Here is a 26,636-nt window from a genome sequence, read left to right on the forward strand (position 1 = left end):
AACTGGGTAGAATGAAAGAAAGAAAAAAAGAAACGAGGAATCAATAAAGGGACCACCAACCCTGGCAGGAAGCTGAAGGTGAGGAGAGGTTCCTGCAATCAGAAAAACCCCCCACAGTGCGAAATCAGCTGGGACAGAAAGTGACCTTTGGGGGATCGAAGGAGAATACAGCACACAGTCTGTGGAAGGCAGGATGAAGAATCTATCTTGATGCCAAGACCAAGCTCAACCCAACTGCCTGCGGGCTCCAGTGCTGGACACCTCATGCCAAACGACTAGCAAGACAGGAACACAGAAAATCCTAAAGACGCCACCAGAAAACTACTAGAGCTAATCAATGAATTTGGTAAAGTTGCAGGATACAAAATAATACACAGAAATCTCTTGCATTCCTATATACTAACAACGAAAGGGCAGAAAGAAAAATTAAGGAAACAATCCCATTTACCACTGCAACAAAAAGGAATAAAATATCTAGGAATAGTAAGAAAACACAAAATACCCCAAAGAGCCAAAGCAATCTGGAGAAAGAAAAATGGAGCTGGAAGAATCAGGCTCCCTGACTTCAGATTATACTACAAAGCTACAGTAATCAAGACAGTATGGTACTGGCACAAAAACAGAAATATAGATCAACAGAACAGGATAGAAAGCCCAGAGGAGATTAACCCATGCACCTATGGTCACCTAATCTATGACAAAGAGGCAAAAATATACAATGCAGGAAAAGCCTCTTCAATAAGTGGAGCTGGGAAAACTGGACAGCTACACGTAAAAGAATGAATTTAGAACACTCCCTAACACCATACACAAAAAGAAACTCAAAATGGATTAAAGATCTAAATGTAAGATCGAACACTATAAAATTCTTAGGGGAAAACATAGGCGGAACACTCTTTGACATAAATCACAACAACATCTTTTTTGACCCACCTCCTAGAGTAGTGAAAATTAAAACAAAAATAAACGAATGGGACCAAATTAAACTTAAAAGCTTTTGCACAGCAGAGGAAACCATAAACAAGACAAAAAGTCCTCAGAACGGGAGAAAATATTTGCAAACGAAGCAACTGACAAAAGACTAATCTCCAAAATATACAAACAACTCATACAGATAAATATCAAAAAAAAAAACCCAAACAACCCAATCAAAAAATGAGTGGCAGACCTAAATAGACATTTCTCCAAAAAAGATACACAGGTGGCCAACAAACACATGAAAAGATGCTCAACATCACTAACTACTAGAAAAATGCAAATCAAAACTACAATGAGTTATCACCTCACACCAGTCAGAATGGCCATCATCACAAAATCTACAAACAATAAATGCTGGAGAGGGTGTGGAGAAAAGGGAACCCTCTTACACTGTTGGTGGGAATGTAAATTGATACAGCCACTATGGAGAAAGTATGGAGGTTCCTTAAAAAACTAAAAATAGAACTAGCATATGACCCAGCAATCCCACTACTGGGCATATACCCAGAGAAAACGATAATTCGAAAAGATACATGCACCCCAATGTTTACTGCAGCACTATTTACAATAGCCAGAACATGGAAGCAACCTAAATGTCTATTGACAGAGGAATGGATAAAGAAGATGTGGTACATCTATACAATGGAATATTACTCAGCCATAAAAAGGAACGAAATTGTGTCATTTGCTGAGACATAGATGGACCTAGAGACTGTCATACAGAGTGAAATAAGTCAGAAAGAGAAAAACAAATATCGTCTATTAATGCATATATGTGGAATCTAGAAAAATGGTAAAGATGATCTTATTTGCAAAGCAGAAATAGAGACACAGACGTAGAGAACAAACATATGGATACCAAGAGGGAAAGGGGGTGGGTGAGATGAATTGGGAGACTGGGACTGACATGTATACACTATGTATAAAATAGGTAACTAATGAGAACCTACTGTATAGCACAGGGAACTCTACTCAGTGCTCTGTGGTGACCTAAATGAGAAGGAAATCCAAAAAAGAGGGGATATATGTATATGTATGGCTGATTCACTTTGCTGTAGAGCAGAAACTGACACAGCAGTGTAAAGCAACTATACTCCACTTTAAAAATAAAGAAATAAAAGCCACTTGCTAATAATAGAGACTAAAGTATGATTCTTAGAGGAGCACACATTTCAATTATGTCTGAGCAATAATTTACCTCTCTTTAAAATAAAAGTAATAGTACAAATATCAAACTAAATTAATTCAATCCATTAATATAAAGATAGGCTGTTTTTGAGATATAGGGATTTTAGAAATTAAGGGTGGAAAATACAAGGGTCTAAAATAAGCCCATCATTGCTGTAAGTCATGAGGAAGGGTGATCATTCTTAGGAAACTGTGGCATTGTACTCTTGAATGAGAAATTATATAAGTATGTATGTCCCTAATTAGTCAATTATGAGTTAAAAATAAAGCAAATCCTGATGTGTTCTTATTTAATTACCCTGAGATGCATGCTTATTGAATACCAGGTTATAAAATATATATATAAAATATAAAATATAAAATATAAAATATTTTAAGCATGGTGATACCTATCAAGGAATAATGTTATATGGAACTTAGTAAGAATTTTAAAATGATTAGGTTTATCTGAACATGCTGATGAATCAATTTCCCCTATGTTCTAGGTTCTGTGAACAATATCAAATAAGTAAAACAACAGTATCTATTCTCAAAGTGTTGAAAATCTAGAAGTAAGACATAAAATAAGTTCGAGAACAAGAAAACACATGACTAGCTGCAAAAATCAGCACCGGAGCCAATAACTCAGAAATATTATGTACTGTATTCACCTAATCACCCATCCATCCATTCAACATTTGTACAGCAATAACCAGTACTAGATATTTGGTATACAAAGATAGATAAGATCAACTAATTTAAGGTAAATTCGAAATAATCTAATAAATTTTCATAAAGATTTTATTTAAATTAGACTTTAAATGAAATCGGAGATTTAAATAGACTCAGATTATGATTGGGATGAACATTTTGGTATACTATAAATGAAGGCAAATCCCTGATGATATTGGCCATCTCTTTTACTTTAACATTCATTCTATTATTCTTCGTACTTCTTCACTAACACAAACTTCCATCATGCTCCTCCTTTTCAGAATCTTTTCACTATGCCTTCTGGCCCTCGTGATCTATGATAAACTCGTCCAGAGCTTGAGTTTCTTCCCTGAACCCTCAACACCTTGCTTTACTTGAATTCCAATTCTTCCCTGAGGATATATCACCCTCTGTAGACTTTTCATCCTGGTTATTCTCTCATACCCAAAGTGTCTCAGAGTCAAGAAGCAAAGTTCTCTGCTGCTTTATCAAACATTGCTTCCCTAAAATTGTGGAAAAGAATAACTAATTTCCGTTAAGGTTCATGTTATCCTGTCTTCATAGATATTCTCTCCTAGAGATTTCCTCTTCATTCCCTGAACATTTTTTCTTCATTTCTTGAGAACAACGATCCTTGATTCTATCTTTTCTCACATTCCAATTGCTGCCACCATCTTTTGTGACTTCAATCAACGTCCATGTGGATAACCTATCCAAGAACCTGGCCTCTCTTGACCAACTTATCCATTTCCAGTGTCTTTCTTTCTTTCTTTCTTTCTTTCTTATTGATTGATTGATTGATTGATTGATTGCCGTGTTGGGTCTTCGTTTCTGTGTGAGGGCTTTCTCCAGTTGCGGCAAGAGGGGGCCACTCTTCATCACGGTGCACGGGCCTCTCACTATCGCGGCCTCTCCCGTTGCGGAGCACAGGCTCCAGACGCGCAAGCTCAGTAGTTGTGGCTCACGGGCCTAGTTGCTCCGCGGCATGTGGGATCTTCCCAGACCAGGGCTCGAACCCGTGTCCCCTGCATTGGCAGGCAGATTCTCAACCACTGCGCCACCAGGGAAGCCCCCATCTCCAGTGTCTTTACTTTTTATTCCATCTCAGCTGCCCACTCCCACCATCATACTCTGAACCCTTCTCATCACATCACATTAACTGAAAACATTCTCCTCTGTAACCACAGCCCCTTATCTTTCATAATTCCTGCTCAACTACTACCCTCACATCTGTTCCTTGATATCCTTGGAACTTTCAGTCCGCTAACCTTTCTACTTTCCCCTGCCTATTAGTCCCCTTCTAGCTTCACTTCTCTCTTTATTCCACTTAGATTTCATGGTCTACAATTAAAATAAATGGCTTGAAAATACTCGTAACATTTTTGCCTCTCTGTTCATCCCAGACCTCAATTAATAGCTATCTTCAATTAGCTCTCCTATATCTTACACTCCATATTTTACCATTTGCACTAGTATTTAAGCATGCCCAAATCTCCCCTAACCTCAAAAACATCTTTCCTGAACCCCCTATTTTCACAGGCAAACTTGGTGGAAGAGTTGTGTACATGATTGCCACTCTAGTTTGGATTCTGACCCCTCTACCCCACCAAAACAGGTCTCTCTAAGGCTACCCATTACTTGCATATCCTAAATTCAAAGGACCGTTTTCAGCACTCAGATTATTGGTTCCATCTGGAGCATTTGACAAAGTTGAGTATTCCTTCCTTCAAAACCTCATTCTTGGATTCTGTGATATTTTACTATCTCTTTCTTCCTACTCTACCCCACCTTTCTCCAATCTTTACATCTAGGAGTTCCTGAGGACTTTCTCTTCTCACCTAAGACAATCCCACCCACTCCCATGTCTATTTCCTATAACTCTTATGTGTTCGCACAGAAATGAAATATGGAGCCAGATTTAATGAACTATAGACATCTAGGCACATATTAAGTACCCTCTATCACTAAAACTTAAGTTTCAACACATTTTCTGTAGGTCAGAAGTCCAAATGAGTTCAGGTGGATGTTCCACTTAGGGTCTCACAAGACTGAATAAAAGTTTCAGCTGCGCTGGGATATTATCTGGAGGCTCTGATGAAGAAATCTACTTCCAAGCTCATTCAAGTTGTTAGCCAAATTCAGTGCTTTGCAGTTGTAGGACTGAAGTCTCAATTTTCTAGCTAGACAGACTACTTTGCATAGATTATACTAATTAAGTACTGTCTGTACAGGAAGGGTTCTATGTTTATGAGAGAAAGAATAAAGTTTCATTATTAATAAATCATAATGACTAAATATAATATTATTAATAAATTTAATAAATTGAATAAGAAATAAAACTTGAGGGAGGAAAAGGCGAGAGGCTATTCCAGATAAGTGTAATAGGGAGATTACTATATGGTACCAAAAATGCAAGTGAAGAAAGTAATTGGGGTTATACACTAGGAAAGAATGCCATACGAACAAGTTGAGTGTATGAGAAAAGTTCAAATTATGAGAGGGATATATCATGGTAGGAAGGGTAACTGACAACATTCTAACTATTGAGTATAACTTAAGAACTGACGAAAGCAAGTAAATCCTAAACCATGTGGCTATTTCAACATTTACCAGTCAGGGTTCTTATTTGAAATCATTGGAAGCTAACTCTGTCTAAGTGGAACAGCAGTTTATTAAAGGGACTTGTATGACTAGAGAACCAGGTTTATGGCTAAGCTTCTCAAGAAAAAAACCTAAAACCATACTGCAGAACTGACGTTGTGAGGAAATCTGCTACTGCTCCTACTGGACACTTCTATGCCAAGGTCTTTTCTCTCCTGTAATTATTATTTATTATTGTTCAGCACCAATACAATTTCTGTACCAGCAAATCTATTTTAGAATTACTAATGACTCGATATCAGATTCCTTCAACCTGATGAGAACATAATTTGAGTGCAGCATCTGCTTCTCTGTTCAGTCTGTGCTGAGGTTTCCTAGAGATGAATATGAGTGGAGTGTCTAGGTAACACGGCTCATGCCCTAGCTACCAGTGAAACTAGGGAAGTGAATTATACAGTTTAACTTAGGGAGGTGGGACTCAGTTGGGACTTCCCCAGACATTAGAAGGTTGCTGAAAAAAGTATGAAGAAGTGAGAAAACATAATAAATGCCCACAACAAAATATCATATGCTAAGCATACAAAACTCACTTAAAATCCATTAACTTTTCTCCCAATATATATTAGTAGAATCAGAGAATATAGTGCTGGGTAGAACCTTAGAGATCATTTGTTTTAATGCTCTCATTTTACAAACAAGAAACCTGATGCCCAAAATGATTAGATAATTTATCCAAACTGACACAACTAGTTAGTAGAAAGAACTCATGCTTTTCAACCCTTCATATATTTTCCACTGTTCACTGATCAAACTATATGCTTATCTTAATGTTAAATTTTACCCTCAAGGAAACTCAGGGCTTAGTTCTCAGAAAGTCAGTTTGGTGATACTGGTCATTTTTCTCTCAATGTATTGATTTAATCAGTTTCTGAAAAACTAGCTATAAAACTAAATTCTATATGCAGAATTCTAATTTTCTATTATTACTCATGAAAATGAACTGTAATTAAGCTTTGAATATGTTTTAACCACAGTCTGTAAATTTTTTAACTGGATTAAAACTTTCCCTTGCCAAAAGGCTAATATTCTTGCAAGAAAAAGAAGTAATTATTCAAGAGCTATAAGAATAAATGTTTAATTATGAAAGTACCTCTCACTCATATATTATTACATCTTACAAAATTAGAGCTAAAATCACCTAAGTAATCCACAGTCACATGATTTCTCTATACAGTTAATATCAACACCTAAGCAAAGAGAACATTAACACTAGAGTACAGACAGAACACATACATTCTTTAAGTATTCTATTTTTATGACAAGACAGCTGATAGACAGAATTATGAGTCTTAACCTCACAACTGTCATACACTAGTTGTTTTTGGCACAGAAGCCAAAAACAAGCAATGAGATTTTGAGCAGGTGGAGAAAGAAAGAAGGCCAAGACAGAGCAACAATTCAACACAGGCACTAACTTTGAGAAGCATGGCAATGCAGAGAAAAAATTCTCTAAGAGCAGAAGATAAATAGTTTTGTTCAGATTTAAATGTTATGTCTTAGAAGCTATCTATTTAGCACTTTTTTCTTTCTCTGAACACTCCACAGAAATTTATTGTAATGGTTGTCACCCATACAGAATCAAACATAAGCCAACACATGGTCCATTGACAGAGGAATGGATAAAGAAGATGTGGCACATATATACAATGGAATATTACTCAGCCATAAAAAGAAACGAAATTGAGTTATTTGTAGTGAGGTGGATGGACCTAGAGTCTGTCATACAGAGTGAAGTAAGTCAGAAAGAGAAAAACAAATACCGTATGCTAACACATATATATGGAATCTAAAAAAAAAAAAAAATGGTTCTGAAGAATCTAGGGGCAGGACAGGAATAAAGACGCAGAGGCAGAGAATGGACTTGAGGACACAGGGAGGGGGAAGGGTAAGCTGGGACGAAGTGAGAGAGTGGCATGGGCATATATACACTGCCAAATATAAAACAGATAGCTAGTGGGAAGCAGCCGCATAGCACAGGGAGATCAGCTCGGTGCTTTGTGACCACCTAGAGGGGCGGGATAGGGAGGGCAGGAGGGAGACGCAAGAGGGAGGGGATAAGGGGGTATATGTATGTATATGTATAGCTGATTCACTTTGTTATAAAGCAGAAACTAACACACCATTGTAAAGCAATTATACTCCAATAAAGATGTTAAAAAAAAAATGAAAAAAAACCCCACCATAAGCCAACACATGTGATGTAGGTGTGGATAGAAATCATTTAGTTTGACCAGAGGAAAAAAGCATATTATTTTGTACGGCTTCATTTTCTTTGTGAAAAGAAGATAATTAATACAGAATTGGGAACAGATATCTCAAAGCAAATAAAGAAACACAAAATACATACCTCGTGATGATACAGTCATTCTCTTCTAATATAAATCAGGTATTTCTATATACAAGGATGCATTTTCCATAGATTAACTAGTGATCACTCAAACCAAGTAATGAGAAAGTTTAAAAATCATAGCAAGAATTATAGAATATTCAATTTTATTAAAAGTTATCTTCTTCCCTCTGAAATAGTGCTTGCACTATTTTTGCCTCTCCTCTGATAAACTGCTGATATCATTTAAAAAACACATTTCCCCCAAACAGTAATTCTAAAATGTAAAATTAAAACAAGTTATCAATTTACCCAATAAAGGATAATTATTATATTAAAAACCCATAGGGATATACTATATTTATTATCACCTTTTGGTTTTTAAAGATGCTGAAATCATCTAGCTAAAATGGTATGGTTCTTTGGGAATGAAGGTCCTATAAGATCAAATGCTGCCTGGTATAAATTCAGTGAGACTCTAACCTTGCACTTATGCTTAACACATTTAAAGGCTTAAAAACAACTCTAAAATATTATACCTTTATTTTAATATATAAGTCTATTCCAAATCTGTATATTTATGTGTAAAAATGTTTCTTATTCAATTATGAGAGGAATAAATATAATTCAAAATTTATATTTCCAGCATATCACAGATTTTCTCATAATCTAAATAACTATGTGGCATAGTGTATCTCCCTGGTTTAAATAAACAGTGCAACTCTCCTGCGATTTGCAATGTCTTGCAGGACTTTAGTTAAAAATATGGAGAGAGAGATGACAGACAGACAGTGAGGGGGAGACACTTGTGTGTGATCAAAACCTGGAGGAAAAAAGAGAAAAGGGAGAATAGCTCATGGTACTAAACGGAAGTATTCTCTCAGAAACACTGCAAAATCTTTGTTAAAAAAAAAAAGAAGTGGAAAGTATAACAAGGGCAGAGTTTTTTTTGAACCTTTAAAAATAATTTCATAGCAGTTCTGGAAGGATAATCAGTTATGACCTAGGCAGCAGCACAAATTCTATAAAAGCAAATAATTTCTGCAGTATATCAAATAAGATATGGGCTAGATAGCTGTTAAAGTATCACCTAGTTTTAACCTGGAAAGAAAACAATAAATTCTATAAGGAGTTCAGATGATGTCATAAGCAATCATGTAATAAATGTTTAACAAAGGAATAAATATGTAAGACATCAGGCCAGACTCTGTGAAGATAAAATAAAATACATAAAATAAATCATACATAATCTTCAAGGGCAACTTTTATAGATGACAGAAAGTTATACGTACCTATTTAGGACTTAGAAATTTTGTAGGTATGATTACTATGCAAAAAATAGGCTGAGAAAGTTGTTGGGTTGATCATAGATTTTAAAAGTTGTGTATATTATATACCATGACATAAACTGTATTTGGGCTATTTGATCAGATACTCACAGAATGATTGTAAGAAGGTTCCAATATCACAGGTAATGACATTTTCCCTTGAAGATTCAATTTTGTTAAATAAAAAATCTTTTCCCCCACAATCTTTTCTTTTTTCATGCGATGTATACCATACAGTCTAAACCGAACTGCATAATTTCCAATCATCTCAGATTCAACATGATTAAATTTGAATGTTTCTGTGAAGACAGGGCATGGTCCTCTCTGGATGCTGGTTTTTGCTCTCTGTTTCTTTATAGGTAGAAGAACAAGGTGTACTTGCCATGAGTTGCCACCTGTCCTGTTATATGTTGGGATATCTGTGACAGCTGTCACTGTTACCAGAAGCTTCTGTTCTTGTGAGTCATAGTCAAAAGTCACATCCAGTGTGCCATATTTAGCTTCTGGCTCAGGATCAAAAGGTTTAGGAAGCTGTGAAGATGATCCTTGAGCTGACATATCCTAAGAAAAGCAAATTTAAATGTTTTCAATTTTTAACTCTATTATTTAATCTAGCATGTAAATAAGTACCTGATATTTCTTTAGAAGAATGATATGAAAACTTTTTATTTGCTATCATAAAGAAAGTAATAATAATTAACAGCCAACTACAATCAAAAGCTACTCTATGGGGACAAAGTAATGTAAGTGGTAAGTTAAACTCAAAAACTTATTATAATAAAGACATAGAATTTAATATTCACCATCACAATTTTGAGAAAGTCGGATATACGTTTTTATCATGAGAAACGAAAATATATACTTCCATGTGTATTTCTGCTCCTTTTGTAAAAAAAATTACTAAATTTTTAACATTATAAACAAAACTGACAGCTCAATATTAGGCTGGAGAGAAAGAAGTGAAAGTATAATGCTACTGAAAAATTTGGTACCATTTTCAGATTTGTTTCAAATGCCCCCATCTGTAATAGAATGTTAACACATTTAGGCTTGAAAATCAATGGAAATGTGAAATATGAAAGTATAAATACAAAGGCCTCAAAATACTTGCAGCCAAATATTTATTTTCCATAACACACACACACTACTTCAATTTTTAACCAGAATTTAAAACTACGTATTATTTTCTAATACTAATTACTGTTGAAAATGGCAGAATACATATTCCAAAAGTTCAAGAAAGTATGAAACTATATATTTTAATTGTAAGATTAGAAGAAACTGTATCTCTTTTGCCTGGAATTGTCTAAAGTTCCTGCTAGTCTAACTATCTGGAATGTAATAGGAGTTTCAGCTAGTGACTAATAGTGCCAAATTCAGGTCTCTGACTTTTCAGCTATACCACTTCACCCCTTCAAATATTTTAACAAATATTAAGTGTTTTTCATTTTAAAATGTGGGCCAATTTTATAATTTTCTGAGTTTTTCTGAACTTTTATTTAATGCATACTGTAGTAGGCACTACTACTGACTCTTAGTCTTCCCTTTTTGCATGTCTCAAAAAAACTACCTGGGTTTTAGCCAGAAACACATTGTCTGGCAAGAGACTTGACTTTGAAGTCTTCCTTACAACTGATATAGCCATGAAACTCTGCTCTAGCCAAAGGGAGAAAAACAGAGTTCTGTATGAAACATCCAGATCAGGTTTGTAGAAAAAATTACGTGCTCTTCACTCTCTATCTCTCACTCCTCCCACAAGCAGATACACAGATAGGATGTGTGGGTCAGCTTGGACCATGTGGATTAGGACAACACCCTAGGGGACAGAAGAGTGACTAAAAAGCAGGAACTGGGCCCCTGGATGATGTTGTAGAGCAAAGTCACCTACTCACCCAGGAGTACTGTTAAATGAAAGACACACAATCTTCTGTGGTTTTGTATCTGTATTTGCCATTGTACTTGTCTCCTTGTTATAGCAGCTTAACACGTACCTAACTATTGCACCTACTATGTGCCAGGACATATTTTGGGTGGGGGATGCAGCAGAGAACCAAAAAGACACAAGTCTTTGACCTTGTAGATCTTACATGTCTACCTACGATGACTCAATTTTGTATCGTGTATGGAAGAAAAGATGACAAGTGAAGAAGAATACTTTAGGAGTAAGAACAAACTCTCATAGAATAATTCCGTTTTTTATGCAATATGATTAGATCAGGGTAAAAATATTCTTACTCTGTTAAATTGACAGTTTAGAACAAAATATTTTAATGCATGCCACTTCATAATTGCTAATTAAATGATTAATTACATTAATTTATTTTTCAAATTAAATATTTTCTAAAATAGTGTCATGACAGCTAAGATTTTCAAGGCAATAAAGATTTTTATATGGTCTCAGATAACTATTTCTGAATTTTGTTTCTCTTGGTGCCTCCCTATTTTTTTTTTTCCTGGGCATTTTCTTTTTCCTGGGCATTCCTTGTGAAACTGAGGGTTAAAAGGGTGGGACTTTTACAGATAAAAGCTACTATTTGTATTCTACAAACAGGTAATTAGAAAATAATCCCTCTTTTCAAGGTTCTGAGTCAAAGTTTTCAATAATCTTTAGCCAGCAACAGGTCATCAATACAGTTAATGAACTCCTTGCTGGGGAATCCTTCTGAACCCTCCTCACTCCTCTCCCAGTTCAACTGTGTAGGAAGATAGGCTCTAAAATAGCTGGATCCTGGATTAAACCAATAGGAAGGTAAGAATTTTCTATTTGATAAATAATATCTATTAAAGGAATGGTAGGAAGCAAAGTAAACTTGAAAAAACACAAGAATGAGTTTTACACTAACATAGGCTATCAGCACCTAAATATTTATGTGACATGCATTTGCTGTAGTCTGAACATATTCAGCTTTGCTGTAGAAGACAGAAAAACAAGCAGGATGGAGGAGACTCAATAAGAAGTGTTAACAGAGCAAGCTTCTGAAATATGGGCAAAACTCACAGGTTCTGTTAACTACAGATAATAAGTAAGGAAGTAACTTGAGAGACACAGGCAGAATTCAGAAGATGTGGTAAATATATATAATAACTAAGTTAATAACTTGTAAGATATGTCAGAGACAGAATAAACAGAAAATAAGATAGAACAAATGACTATTCCCTATGGAAAGGGCTGGAAAGGCCAAGCTATGATCATGTCACCTGACAGCTCTGTCACCCACGTGTTCTATTTAAGAAATGCAGATAAAATCTATGTCTATTTAGTAGACTAACTGCAAGTTTCACTTGTGGCCAGGAGTACTTGCCCCTGCATCTCTCCCATAAAACAAGTATGTGTTTTTGGCCACTGGCACCCTTGTTTAAATCTCAACTTTTGTCCTTGTTACCGTGCCGTAATTAGGGAATACTGATGGAGCAGAAAGAGTAAGACTGAACATAAGGACATTATATAAACCAGGATTCACACGGTGTTTGTTGTCTTGCCTAAGGGCATCCTATCCTAAGTGTGTTTTCCTACCTTATCTTGCTCCTCTTACTTCTTGCTTTATATTTGAAATAGCTTAAAACACACATACACACATGCATGCACACACACACACAAGTGTAACCTGAGCATCTTAACTTGGTCTGTGAGTCCTCTGGGATAGCTTGCCAGGTGGTGTACTTGGAGGGTACCAATACTTCAAAGTAGTTTCGCACACAATGAGTCAGGTCAAGAGGGGCAATAGAGCATAGTTGTTAAGAGCACTGTTTTTGCAGTCAGGCAGACCTGGCTTTGAATTACAGTTCTACTGTTTAAGAGCTACTTATACTTGGGCAACTTGCTTAATTCTCTGAGTCTTAATGCTTTCATTTCTAAAATGGAAATAACAACTTTCTGAAGATGAGGTTGTTAAGAGTTAGATGAGCTGACTATGTAAAGCTTATAGAAAAATTCCTGGCACAATTGGTGATAGCTATTATTGTTGTTGTCAGTTCCACAATCCAGGTTTCACTGCTTGTGTGTTGGCTATCTATATAGTTTGCAAATCTATAAAATAGTTATCTCAAATTTGCTCAGGTACAAAACATGGAGAAATATTCTTTGTGGAAAATGATGAAATGCTGCTATGTTAAATTTATAATACCAATGCAGAATTTCCTTCTAAGTTAGATACTATATAATAATATTAGAAATAGTAGAAGAGTAGTAACAGATAAAAAGTGTTCCTAGAAATTATGTAAGAAAAACTTTGAGGAAATTCTATTCAGAGCTGTACTTTCATTACTTAATTTTGGCAGTAGATAAAAATTCACCTAGTAAGAACACTGACACACTGCAGTATCATGAAATGTTGCCTGGGACAAAAGTTATAAAAACTTGCCATCTAGAAAAAAAGGAAACCTAAAAGTAAATACTGCCTAATGAAAACCTCTAGATTACCTTTATAGTTTTTATCATCATTGAAAGATTAAAACAAATCCTTTTTAGAACATGGAAAGACTTCAAAAGTATAACATACCTATTTTTGTTGTTGTTTTCAAATGTTTTGCTCCAAAAAAAGGAAATAACTTAAAACACAACCAACCAACCACTCTGCATGCATGATGCCATGAATTCAAATTTCATTAGTAAAGCTGAGCATCACTTATCCCTTCCATATTCCATGGTATGGAAATGCAGACATTATTCTGAAAGGCTTGTAAAACGTTAAAGGGCCACCTCCCAATAGTAAAAATATCCAAATAAAATAATTTAAAAAATAAGCACAAACATAAATAGGAGCCTCAAGATAAAAGAAATGGGTAATTCCAGAATGTTTTATGTAAAATGTTAAAAAAAAATTTTTTTAAACCCCTATTGAGGTTGAAACCTGAGGCAAGATACTTTTCAATATCTTGCATATTGCTCTCATTTTTATCTACCTGTCCTCTTTTGAAAGGGAGTTGAAGGATGGTTGGGACAGCCCTGAAAAATCTGCTGGATAAAAATAGAAACTGGTACCATAAGCCATAAAGGACAAGATAGTGATAAAACCTTCTGACCAAGAGGATAAGCACAGGATTATTATCTTCCAAATAACATTCATTTAAAAAATTCTATGTGCTTTTACTTACTTCAGGGCTCAGGACTGCAGTGCTGTCACTTGGAACATCTTCTTCATATCCTTTATTATGAAAACTTTCTATTTCATGACCTGTGCTTCCTTCACTCGGACACTTGTTATATGAGCATCTTGGACTGTTGCTGCAGTGGGAAAATTCACATTTACTGTCCCCAATTTCTGAGGGTGTACATGAGAGATGGGGAGAACCACTGTCATCCTGATATGGTGGTGGCTGCAATTCATCCAGTGGGGGTGTTCTTCTCATTCTCTGAATGCAGTTTCCTGATAATGATTAAGAATCTGGTCACTGTTTCCAATTAGCCTCGACATGCAGTACAGTCCACAATAATTGTAATAACTTTAAAAAACTGGATTAAAATTTTGTGGCAAAGTAACTACTAGATTTACTAAATGAGTTTTCTTCTTCCCTAGTTCAGATGCAGAAATCAAATAATCTGGTTTCCCATTCCTCTCCTCCTGCATAATAAGATGAGGAAAAATAAAAGTTATATAACAAGAGAGACCCTGTTTTATACTATAAAAATGGGAGAGCAATAAATACTAGTGAAATTGATGATTTATTTAGGTTTCTTTCAAAACAATCCTAGAGCATACCAACTTCATTTATTCCCTTATGATCTGTGACCTCTCTAGCCACAATAGTAAAAGTATAGTAGGTAAAACAAATATAAACCTCATTTATTGTCTTCAATTACTGAGATGAACTTAAACTAGCATTCACCTTAGCAGAGTCGGAAACTATTTTTCCACATCTATCCTAGATCCAGAATCCTGGAACGGGTGCACTCTGAATGGAGGCCTAATTCCCCCATCCCCGGCAAAGCCTGAAGTCTGCATTCCACCCCGTCTCCATTATAAAGAGGCCACGCCCTGCTCCACCACACCCTGCATCTGTATTCCTTCTAAAGTATGGCTCCACCTTGTCCCCAGCAGGCATCTCCACCTCCAGCAGTTAATTTGAAACTACATTTTCTTTCTCTCTTAAATTATGCCTTTAACTTTTACCTTAAGGATTTATCTAAATAACTGAGAATAAACATGTCTGTGAACAGGATAGAGGTGGGGACAGGAGGGTATGTAAGGAAATAGAGTTCAGTATACAATTTAGGAATAGCTAAGTCTGTGTAGATAAATCCTGGACACAATAACAGATATTAAATTTAAACACTGCTCATTTTTTCCTTTAATGGACTGTCACTCTCCTTTCTCAAAAGGGACTCTGAAAAAAGGTAGTTTGCATTGTAATTCTTATAATGGAGTTCAGTTCAAATGTTCAATAGGTCTTCTGTTCTTCCTTAGAAAAACTTTACATAAGAACTATAAAACTCATTGAAAAATTACCACAATGTCTGGTTCAAATGAAAAATATTGAACTTAGCACAGATTTACATATTTGCTCAGAAGCCCTAATTTTGGAAAAAGAAATTAAATGTCTCACTTACTGACTCTAACATACCCACTTTAGAAAACATAAGCACAAAGTAGAAAAGTTAATGACTTAATATAGTTGAAGCTAAATTTGAGAAGATAGATTAGATAGATGGATTGCAAATAGTAGCTAATAAAACACAACAAACCAGATTTCAGAACAGGGCTTCCAGGAAAACTTTTGTTTTCCTGACAAAAGCAGGCAGACTCAACTGGCATGCCCCTTTTGTCCACTGGCCTTTCCCCCTCCTCCTGCTTGGAGGTGCTGCACTCATCTTGTAACCATGAAGTAACAAGTATGAGAATGAAAACTAAGAATAATGAAGAAGCATCTGAAAAATCACTAAGTAGCTATCTCCAAACTTCTTGATGCCTGAGACAAATAAATCCCTCTTTGTTAACAAAAACAGGGACTTCCCTGGCAGTCCAGTGGTTAAGACTCTGCGCTTCCACTGCAGGGGGCATGGATTCGATCCCTGGTCCGGGAACTAAGATCCCACATGCCTCGCAGCACAGCCAAAAAACAAAAAACACAACAAAACCTGATATTTGAATTTTCTGTTGTTTCTAAATATATTCTCTACTGATAGTTTTTAAATCAGTAAAAGGACATCTTCTCTCCCTTTAAAATGTATATTTAATCAGCCATTGAATTATAAGTTAAATTGTAATATCTAAATATTTACTGTACCATGAAGTCAATCAAAAAATTCCCAATGTAGTGGTTCTAAGAATCAGCATGCCATCTTTTCCTTTACCTTAATTTTTTCAAAAAGAGAGATGATCTTTCCAAGAAGTCTCTCAGCATATTACCCCACAGATCTCACTGGACAGAACTAGGTCACATGTCAATTTCTAAACCCATCTGTGGTAGGGGGAATGTGATTACCATAAATGGTTTAGATTAATCAGAAGCCATCAAATTGAAGCTGGGGATGGAATCCATTTCACTGTTCATATCTATACGGAAAAGAGTAGATGCCACTCACCAAGAAAAAAAAAGAGAGAAGACTCAAATTAGAAATGAAAGAAGAGAAATTACAATTGATACCACATATAAAAAGGATCATAAGAGATTAGTATGAAAAATTATATACCAACAAATTGGACAACCTGGAAGAAATGGACAAATTCCAAGAAACATACAATCAGCCAAGACCGAATCATGAAGAAATAGAAAATCTGAACAAACCAATTACTAGTAAGGATATTGAATCAGTAATCAACTTCCCAACAAACAAAAGTCCAGGATCAGATGGCTTCACTGGTGAATTCTATCAAACACTTAAAGAAGAATTAATACCAGTCCTTCTCAAGCTCTTATAAAACACAGGCAAGGAGGGAACACTGGCAAACTTGTTTTACAAGGCCAGCATTACCCAAAGCCAGACAAGGACACTACAAAAAAAAGAAAATTACAGGCCAATATTCCTGATGAACACAGACGAAAAAGTGCTCAACAAAATATTAACAAACTGAATTCAAGAATATATTAGGAGGATCATACATCATAATCAAGTAGGAGTTATTCCAGGGGATGGTTCAACATATGGAAACCAATCAATGTAATACAAAACATTAACAAAATGAAATATGAAAATAATATGATCATTTCAATAGATACAGAAAAAGCATTTGGCAAAATTCAACATTCATTCATGATAAAAACCCTCAACAAACTGGGTACAGAGGGAACATACATCAACATAATAAAATCCATATATGAAAAGTCCACAGCTAACATCATACTCAACAGTGAAAAGCTGAAAGCTTTTCCTCTAAGACTGGGAACAAGACAAGGATGCTGACTCTCACTGTTTTTATTCAACATGGGCCTGGAAGTCCTAGCTAGAGCAACTAGGCAAGAAAAAAAAAAGACATCCAAATTGGAAAGGAAGAAGTAAAACTGTCTCTATTTGCAGATGACATAATATTATATATAGAAAACCATCAGGAGTCCACCAAAAAACTGTTAGAGCTAATAAACATAATCAGTAAAGTTGGTGGATACAAAATCAATATAAAAAAATCAGTTGTGTTTTTATCAACTAACAATGAATTATCATAAAAAGAAATTAAGGGAAAAAAATCCCATTTACAATTGCATTAAAAAGAATAAAATACCAAGGAATAAATTTAACCAAGGAGGTGAAAAGACCTGTACACTAAAAACCGTAAGACACTGATGAAAGGAGTTGAAGACACAAATAAAAATGGAAAGATATTCTGTGCTCATGGATTGGAAGAATATTGTTAAAATGTTCATACTACCCAAAGCAATCTACAGATTCAATGCAATCGCTATCAATATTCCAATGGCATTTTTTTCCATAGAAATAGAAAAAAAAAATTCTAAAATTTGTATGGAAACACAGAAGATTCCAAATAGCCAAAGCAATCTTGAAAAAGAAGAAGAAAGCTGGCGGTATCACACATCCTGATTTGAAAGTGTATTACAAAGCTATAGTAATCAAAACAGTATGGTATTGGCAAAAGAGCAGACACATAGATCAAGAGAACAGAATAGAGAGCCCAGAAATGAACCCATACATGTATGGTCAATTAATTTATGACAGAGGAGCCAAGAATATACAATGGGGAGAGGATAGTCTCTTCAATATATGGTGGTGGGAAAACTGAATGGCCACATGCAAAATAATGAAATTGAACTACTGTCTGACATCATGTACACAAATCAACTCAAAACATAAGACCTGAAACCATAAAACTCCTAGAAGAAAACATAGTGGGTAAGCTCCTTGACATTGTTCTTAACAATATTTTAGATCTGACACAAAAAGCAAAGGCAACAAAAGCAAAAATAAACAAGTAGGATTACGTCAAACTAAACAGCTTCTGCACTGCAAACAATCAACAAAATTAAAAGGCGACCTACAGAATGGTGGAAAATATTTGCAAATCATATATCTGATAAGGTGTTAATATCCAAAATACATAAAGAACACACACAACTCAGTGAAAAAACAATCTGATTAAAAAATGGGTTGAGAAACTAAAAAATGTCTTTGGTAAAAACTTTCTTTTTCCAAAGAAGATATCCAAATGGCCAATAGGTACATGAAAAGGTGTTCAAACCACTAATCATCAGAGAAATGCAAATCAACCACAATGAGGTATCAACTCACACCTGTCAGAATGGTTATTATCAAAAAGACAAGAGATAACAAGTGCTGGCTAGGATGTGGAGAAAAGGGAATCCTTGTGCACTGTTGGTAGGAGTGTGAACTGTTGAAGCTACTATGGAAAACAATATGGAGATTCCTCAAAAAAATTAAAAATAGAACTACCATATGATCCAGCATTTCCACTTCTGAGTATTTATCAGAAGGAAATGAAATCACTGTCTTGAAAAGATATGCGCACTCCCATATTCACTGAAGTATTATTTATAATAGCTAAGACATGGAAACAACTTAAGTGTCCATCAATGAATGACTGGATAAAGATAATCTGGTATATACACACAACAGACTATTATTCAGCCATAAAAATGAAGGAAATCCTACCATTTGTGACAACAGGGATGGACCTTAAGGACATTGTGCTAAGTGAAGTAAGTCAGAAAGAGAAAGATAAATACTGTATGATGTCACTTATAGCTAAAAAAACTGAATTCATAGATACGGAGAACAGTGGTGGTTGGCAAAAAAAGGCAGGGATGAGGGTTGGGGGAAAAGGGTGAAGGTGGTCAAAAGGTACAAACTTCCAGTTATAAGATAAATAAGTCCTGGGGATGTAATGTATAGTACAGGGACTACAGTTACTACTACTGTATTGTATATTTAAAATTTGCTGAGAGTAGAATAAAAGTAGATAAAAGTTCTTATCAGAAGAAAAAATTTGTAACTACGTGAAGTGACTGATGTTAACTAAACTTACTGTGACAATCATTTTGCAATATTTACATATATCAAACCATTATGTTGTACAGCTTGGAATAATACAAAGTTGTATGTCAATTAAACCTCAATAAAACTGGGAAAAGTAAAAAATGACTTAATATTTCCCTTCCAAAATACACTATTGGGAGTATAAAAATACACACACACATTAAACAAAACAAAACAAAAAAGTAGATGTCTAAAGCTTCCAGGAAGGAGGAAGATAAATGATCCTTGCCCTCCTTATACATCAGTCTGGCAGTTGATTTCAGTTTTCATTTTTATTAAAATATCTTCTCTTGGGCTTCCCTGGTGGCGCAGTGGTTGAGAATCTGACTGCCAATGCAGGGGACACGGGTTCAAGCCATGGTCTGGGAAGGTCCCACATGCCACGGAGTGACTAGGCCCGTGAGCCACAATTGCTGAGCCTGCGCGTCTGGAGCCTGTGCCCCGCAAAAAGAGAGGCCGCAATAGTGAGACGCCCGCGCACCGCGATGAAGAGTGGCCCCTGCTTGCCGCAACTGGGGAAAGCCCTCGCACAGAAACGAAGACCCAACACAGCCAAAAAAAAATAATAATAAATTAATTAATTAAAAAAAAAATTAAAAAAAAATATCTTCTCTTTCTGTAGCTCTTTTTCCACTTTAATAATCCTTCTCTGAACTTCCTTTTTATGTGGACAGCATGATACAATTTCTGTCTGGTGATTATGTTATACCTTACTTCCTTTGGCTTACTTTTAATATATCAGGTCCCTGCCTAGTTGCCACCAACTATGGGACTTACACAGCTGAGCTCCAGTCATCTGGCTCTTATTTAGATTTAGTATAAATGTGCTCCAAAGACCAAGGCACAAGTTACCCCAAAGAAGTTTAGTGATATTTAAAGATGCTAAGTAGGTTCCATGGGTAGACTTCAATATTGTTTCTGGATTTGAGAGAAACAATTTTAAAGCTGTGAATTGGAATATATAAAATATTTTGGAACATATAAATGAGATATATATAATATACATGAACATTGGGATATATAAATTGTATATATGTAGGTTTATATAATTATATATTATTGTATAAATCCTCAAAGCTTTGAAAATAATATTAACACACTTTTCTCTTTCCTTTTCAGTTTACTCTTGCACTTTACTTTTCAAAGTGAAGAACACCCAAATGTATCTGGAATCTAAATTTCATAAAAAAGATACAGTTACGAGGATTTCTCCTTTTTTAACTTTTGCAATAATATCTTTTTTCTCTAGTTGATAACTGCTTTATATTGTCTATACAGTGTAATAACTAAGAGTTGGCTTAAAATGAATTGCTATTGCAAACATTTCAAGACAATTGTTTTTATAAAATAACACAAGTTATGTCGGAGTTGTTAAATTACACTGTAAACATCCAGCCTTGGGAAGAAATTTTTTGTGGGACTATCAAACACCAAAATGATGATGATGCCCTACTATTACTTTATCCCTCATTTTACAACCAAATTTCATACCCTATTTTATGGCAATGATATATCCATAAAAGGGTTCATGCATGAATATATTTTAAGCATTTTAATTTTCCATTTGCATATTGCACGGTACCTACAAAACAAAACAAAGTATCTTCCTACTCTAGAAATAAACAGGATGCATGCATATCAGGAATATGACCTGTAGTTTTTAACGTTATGTTTTAAGACAGTGGTTTTCAGAGTTTGGGAACTGCAGCTCTAAAAAGTGGTGAATATTCAACATCTGTAGAATTCACATTTCTTTTCAAATACCTGGGGAAACTTGCCAAAATTGATCATATACTGGGCAATAAGTTAAGGCTCAACACACTTCTCAAAACTGGAAGTGTAAAAAGGATGTTATCTAACCACAGTGGAATTAAACTAGAAATCACAATCAAAAATATAACTAAAAAATCTATAGATATCTAGATAAAATAACGAGAAATTAAGATGAACTTCTAAATTGCCCATGGATTAAAAAAGAAATCGCAATAGAAATTAGAAAACATATTGAAAATAGTGATATTAAAAATAATCCACAGAAATACTTGTGGAAAAGTGAGAGAGCGGTAGTGTATACGTGGACATATAAACACTACCAAATGTAAAATAGATAGCTAGTGGGAAGTAGTCGCGTAGCACAGGGAGATCAGCTCGGTACTTTGTGACCAGCTAGAAGGGTGGGATAGGGAGGATGGGAGGGAGGGAAATGCAAGAGGGAAGAGATATGGGGATATATGTATATGTATAACTGATTCACTTTGTTATAAAGCAGAAACTAACAAAAAAAAAGAGATACTTGTGGAATGTGGCTAAGAAGGATATTTACAGGCCTAAGTGCATATACCAGGGAGGGCAGGAGAGAGAGGAAGGCTGAAAACAATGATCTAAGTACCCATTTCAAGACGTTAAAAATTTAAAAAACATACAAGTGAAACTCAAAGAAAGTAGGAGGAATGAAATAAGGAGCAGAAATCAAAAAGAGAAAACACGCACACAATAGAAAGCTTCAGCAAACCAAAATAAAATTCACTGAGAACACTGATAAAATTAATAAGCTGCTAGAAGAGACTAGTCAGGAAAAAAAGAGAGATGGCATAAATTATTAATATCAAGAGTAAAAAGGAGGACATCATTTCAAATCCTTCAGACATTAAAAAGATAGCAAGCTTTCCCTTTGTTCTTCCCTTTTTGGAAATTTATCAGTCCTAAAGCTCTTCAGTGGGGCAGAGGCAGGCAGTGGTCTGCCCAGGTGGTGGCACAAGAAGCCGCAGTGGCCCGGAGCCATATGTCAGAGCACAAGTGGGGTGAGGAGGGCCTTCATTCAGGGAGAGGCCAGAAGTGAGGTGTCAGAGCTCAAGGAGGGCAAAGAGGGCATCCATACCTGGGGCGGCACCATGCAGCATGATGGAACCCAATCTGGATGAGAAACGCCCAGCACAGGGAACCAGAGCCTCAGCAGGGTAAGAAGGTTCCCCTTGGACAGGAAGCCTAGTCTAGGGCAACAGAGCCCAAACAGAGTGAGGAGTGTGCCTACACTGAGGGAAGGGGCGCCAGAGCCTGGGTAGGATCAGAGCCACGGAGGGGGGACTGGTGTGGGCTGTCAAGCCCAGGAAGGCTGAGGAGGGCATCCACACTAACAGGTGGCCTGACACAGGCAAACCAGAACCTAAGCTGGATGGGGAGGGTATCCACGTGTGAGGATAGCCGAGAGTGCGCTGTCTGAGTCCAAGTGGGAAAAGGAAGGCAACTGTGTGGGGAACAGGGGAAGTCCTGGAGTATGGGGTCAGAACCCAAGCAGGAAGTCAGAGCTTAGGTAGGATGATGAGGACATTCAGTGTGGGGCAAGCTGGCCTGGGCTGTCAGAGTCCATGTTCTGAGGGTCACAGGGACATCCAGAAGTGGAAAAGGTTGTATGTGATACTGGAACCTAAATGAGGTGAAAGGGGGATGTGTGCAGAGTGATGGGGAGTGGCGTGGTGGTGATTAAACAGCATATATATTATGGTTAATGGGAGCCAGGTCTTTCAGTGTTTGAAAAGGGAGTTACAAATATGGAAAGGGAAAACACTAGAATAAACTCTGTGGTATTGGATTAGAATGAAAAGATATCAGTGTGGACTCAGCTTGTTAGTAATAGGTAGAACTATAGTGTAAATATGCATATAATGTGTGTACACACACACACATTCCTGAGTATCCTAGCTCTATCCACTGAGAGGGCTTAAGAACAACACTTTGATAGCAATGAGCATACCTATTGCCCAGATCTTGGCTTTTCAATCAGTTCTTCACTAAAAGGAACCACGACTCCATGAAGAAATGGCTAATTCCAGGGCTGAGAAAAGGAAAATACAAGACAAGCCTAGACAAGCTTCTTGTGTTGAGAGTTAAGGACACACTCAAAGAATGATGGGGTCGTGTCAAAATGACAGAGAAACCAGCTTGAAGGGGTTCACACTGACCAAATCCCACTAACAATTTGAGCTTCAAAATAAATAATTACAGTAACTGATTATAAGACATTGAGAAAAAGAGGAAACCATGAATCCATCTAGATATAAATAAATATAAGAATAAACTGAAAGAATTTTGAGAAATAGGTCATTTACGTAGTTAGAAATACATTCCGACAAAGGACTTAATTATCAAGAGTAACTTAGTAGAGAAGCCTGGTACACACCTCCTTAATGACGAGATCAAACTGAACATTCTGAGTAACGGGATAAATCAAAATTGTGCATCATCTGATAAGATGCAATGAGGGGAATATGGCACCACTTCCAGCTAGAGATGCATAACCTGAATCTAATTGTGAGGAATATCAGACAAACTCAGATATTCTAAAAAACAAGTGTAATCTCCAAGAGGGAATTACCGAAGAACTGTTCTAGACCGAGGGAGACTAACAAGACATGGTAACTAAATGAAAGGCATGATTTTGAACTAGATCCTTTTATAATGCACATTATTTGTACAACTGTTGACCTTGAGTGGGTTCCGAGAATTAAATGTTAAAAATATATCAGTATTAATGTCTTACTTTTGATGGTTGGATCACGGTTATGTAAGAGAATATTCTTACTTGTAAAAAATATACACTAATGTATTTGGGGGTGAAGAAGCATCAGCTCAGCAAGCCATTTACCCTCAAATGACTCAAGGTGGTAAAAAGGACTGTAAAGTTGTTCTATAAATGCAAGATGGATTTAACATTAGAAAATTAATCTATCAAATTCACTGCATTTAAAGAATAAAGGTTAAAAGTAATGTGATAATTGTAACAGATTTTGCTTTTTTTACTTATCCAGCTTTAATAATTATTAAAAATTGTACCACTGTATTTCATTTACACCTTCCATTTTCCACACACATCCTTTCTGGATTATTTTAAAGTAAAGATTTTTAAAAGCACCTGATGAAATTAATTATTCATTCATGATAAAAAATCTCTGTGCAAACAAGGAATAGAAGGCAATTTCTTTGAACTCATAAAGGGTATCTTTGAAAGTCCTACAGCAAACAACAAATTTACTGGTGAAATGTTGAAAACTTTACCTCTGAGATCAGGAATGAGACAAGGATGCCTTTTATCACCACCTCTATTCAACAATGTACTGGAGGTCCTAGCCAGTGTAATATGGTGAGAAAAAGAAGATGTAAAGGGATTGGAAAGAAAGAAATAAAACTGTCACTACTCTTTAGATGATGACTGTGATACAGAAATCTCAAAATAATTTAGAGATAAGCTATTAGAGTTAGTAAGCATATTTAGTAAGGACACTGGATACAAGATTAGTATTTAAAAAATCAACTGAATCTCTACATACACACAATGAACAATTAGAAAGTGAAATTTAAAACCAATTCCACATATAATAGCATCAGATAATATCAAATATCTAAGAGTAAATTTCAGAAATGACCTTGCTGCTCTTTTTCCAGTTCTTGGGTTTACAATTAGAATGTGTACTCTGAGCAACTGGCAGAATCCACACTTTGGCCTTCCAAGCAGTGCCTATATGTTACAGGAAGGGACAATTGGAAACACTGCAGTTTCCTTTCTCCAGCAACAAGACATCCCAAGGGAAAAGCAGAGCTTAGTTTCAGTCAGAGACTTGAGAACTGCAGGTTTGGTGACTGCCTTCACTAGTTTGGCCTCTACAAAAATTAATAGGCTTGAAAAATAATGGCAGATTATCATAAAGTTAATTAGAAGATGACTTAACTGGAGCTGCCACTCCAGATGGAGCCTCCTTACTGAGCAAATTAACACAGCCTTGGTATTTGATATGTACCTTTAATTTAGCAAATGCTTTTCCCTTCATAATAATCCAGAGAGAACAAAAGCAACAGGTTATTTACATGTGGTAAGGACAGATATGTCTATTGCCCTGCTTCAGGGAAACATAATAAACTATTCTTGCTCTATGCCGTGATCTGCTTTTGCAGAGACTTTGGCTGCCTCCACATTCCACGCTCCATCTCCTTGATCCTGCTCTAGAAGACAGCAATCTATTAGGATTTGTAAGAGTAGAAGAGTTGACAGATGAAGTTTCTTGGTAAATATACATGTGTGACAGAAGTGAGAACTAAATCTTAAGAAAACACAGGGCTTGCCTCCTCAATAAAGTTCTTGAGGATCCAGGGTATGCTAGAATATTCCTCCCGAAGTCAAAGAGAATTTGCTACCCCTTGTCTGCCTCCCACTAAGAAGGAGACAAAAAGTTTGGTTGGCCGCTTTAAACTTTGAGAGCAGCACATTCCATAATTGAGTGTATAGCTCTGATCCATTTATAAGGTAAAATAAAAAGCTATTAGCTTTGAGTAGCACCAAGAGCAAGATAAGTCTCTCCAGATGATCCAGGTACAGTAGCGTAAGCTCTACACGTGACCTTTAAGACTCAGCAAACCAAATGGTCTTCAAATGTCTGCAGTAGGTCATGATGCTTAAAAGTATCATTGAGAAGTTCTGATGGTAGAATTGCATTGGAGGCCTTTCGATTTTTTTAATTATGATGTTTTTGTACCTCCAAACACATTTTATTAGAAGACAGAGTTCAGGTTATTTTTGTACCATGCCTTGAAACCCTAATCTTTCTTACTTTATTTCCCTGGTAGCTTGAAATAATTCCTGATTCAAACCATACTTCGCATGTAGCTACTGACTTTCTAACAGTACAATCTTACTCAGCACATCTACTTTCTGAGTCAAAAATCAATTCATTACCTCTCATTTCTTGACTCTTAGGTTTTGATACAAGATCATACTCACTTCCGCAAGTGAAATGAAGAGTGGCTTGTTTTTGAGAAACAGCTCCTGACCAAATATTAGTGGCAAACAGAGACTAACTGGAAGATCAAGGGACACCAGGTAGCAACATGATCCAACCTGTTCAGTATGAAGTAGATCGCATGTGATCACCTAGCTATTGAGTTACGAATGTCAAGCTGTACTCCACCATCAAGGGGAATTGGCAGATCTTGCATGAGGACTAAGTAGGCCTGAAGGCACAGGGAGGTA

At 36.1% G+C, this 26,636-nt stretch overlaps 1 protein-coding gene across 2 annotated transcripts in view; it reads right to left on the reverse strand.

The window, feature by feature from the left end:
- The window catches only part of SYT14 (synaptotagmin 14), a 244,445-nt gene that overhangs the window by 60,074 nt on the left and 157,735 nt on the right, over positions 1-26,636 (reverse strand). For both annotated transcript variants that reach the window (XM_036865925.1, XM_036865932.1), the window contains exons 5-6: positions 14,269-14,540; positions 9,286-9,735 (exon numbers count right to left, since the gene is read on the reverse strand). In XM_036865925.1, coding sequence (XP_036721820.1) covers positions 9,286-9,735; positions 14,269-14,540 — 722 coding nt within the window. The remainder of the gene's footprint in view (positions 1-9,285; positions 9,736-14,268; positions 14,541-26,636) is intronic.

This window comes from Balaenoptera musculus, chromosome 1 (genome assembly GCF_009873245.2).
Source record: "Balaenoptera musculus isolate JJ_BM4_2016_0621 chromosome 1, mBalMus1.pri.v3, whole genome shotgun sequence".
Lineage (NCBI taxonomy): Eukaryota > Metazoa > Chordata > Mammalia > Artiodactyla > Balaenopteridae > Balaenoptera > Balaenoptera musculus.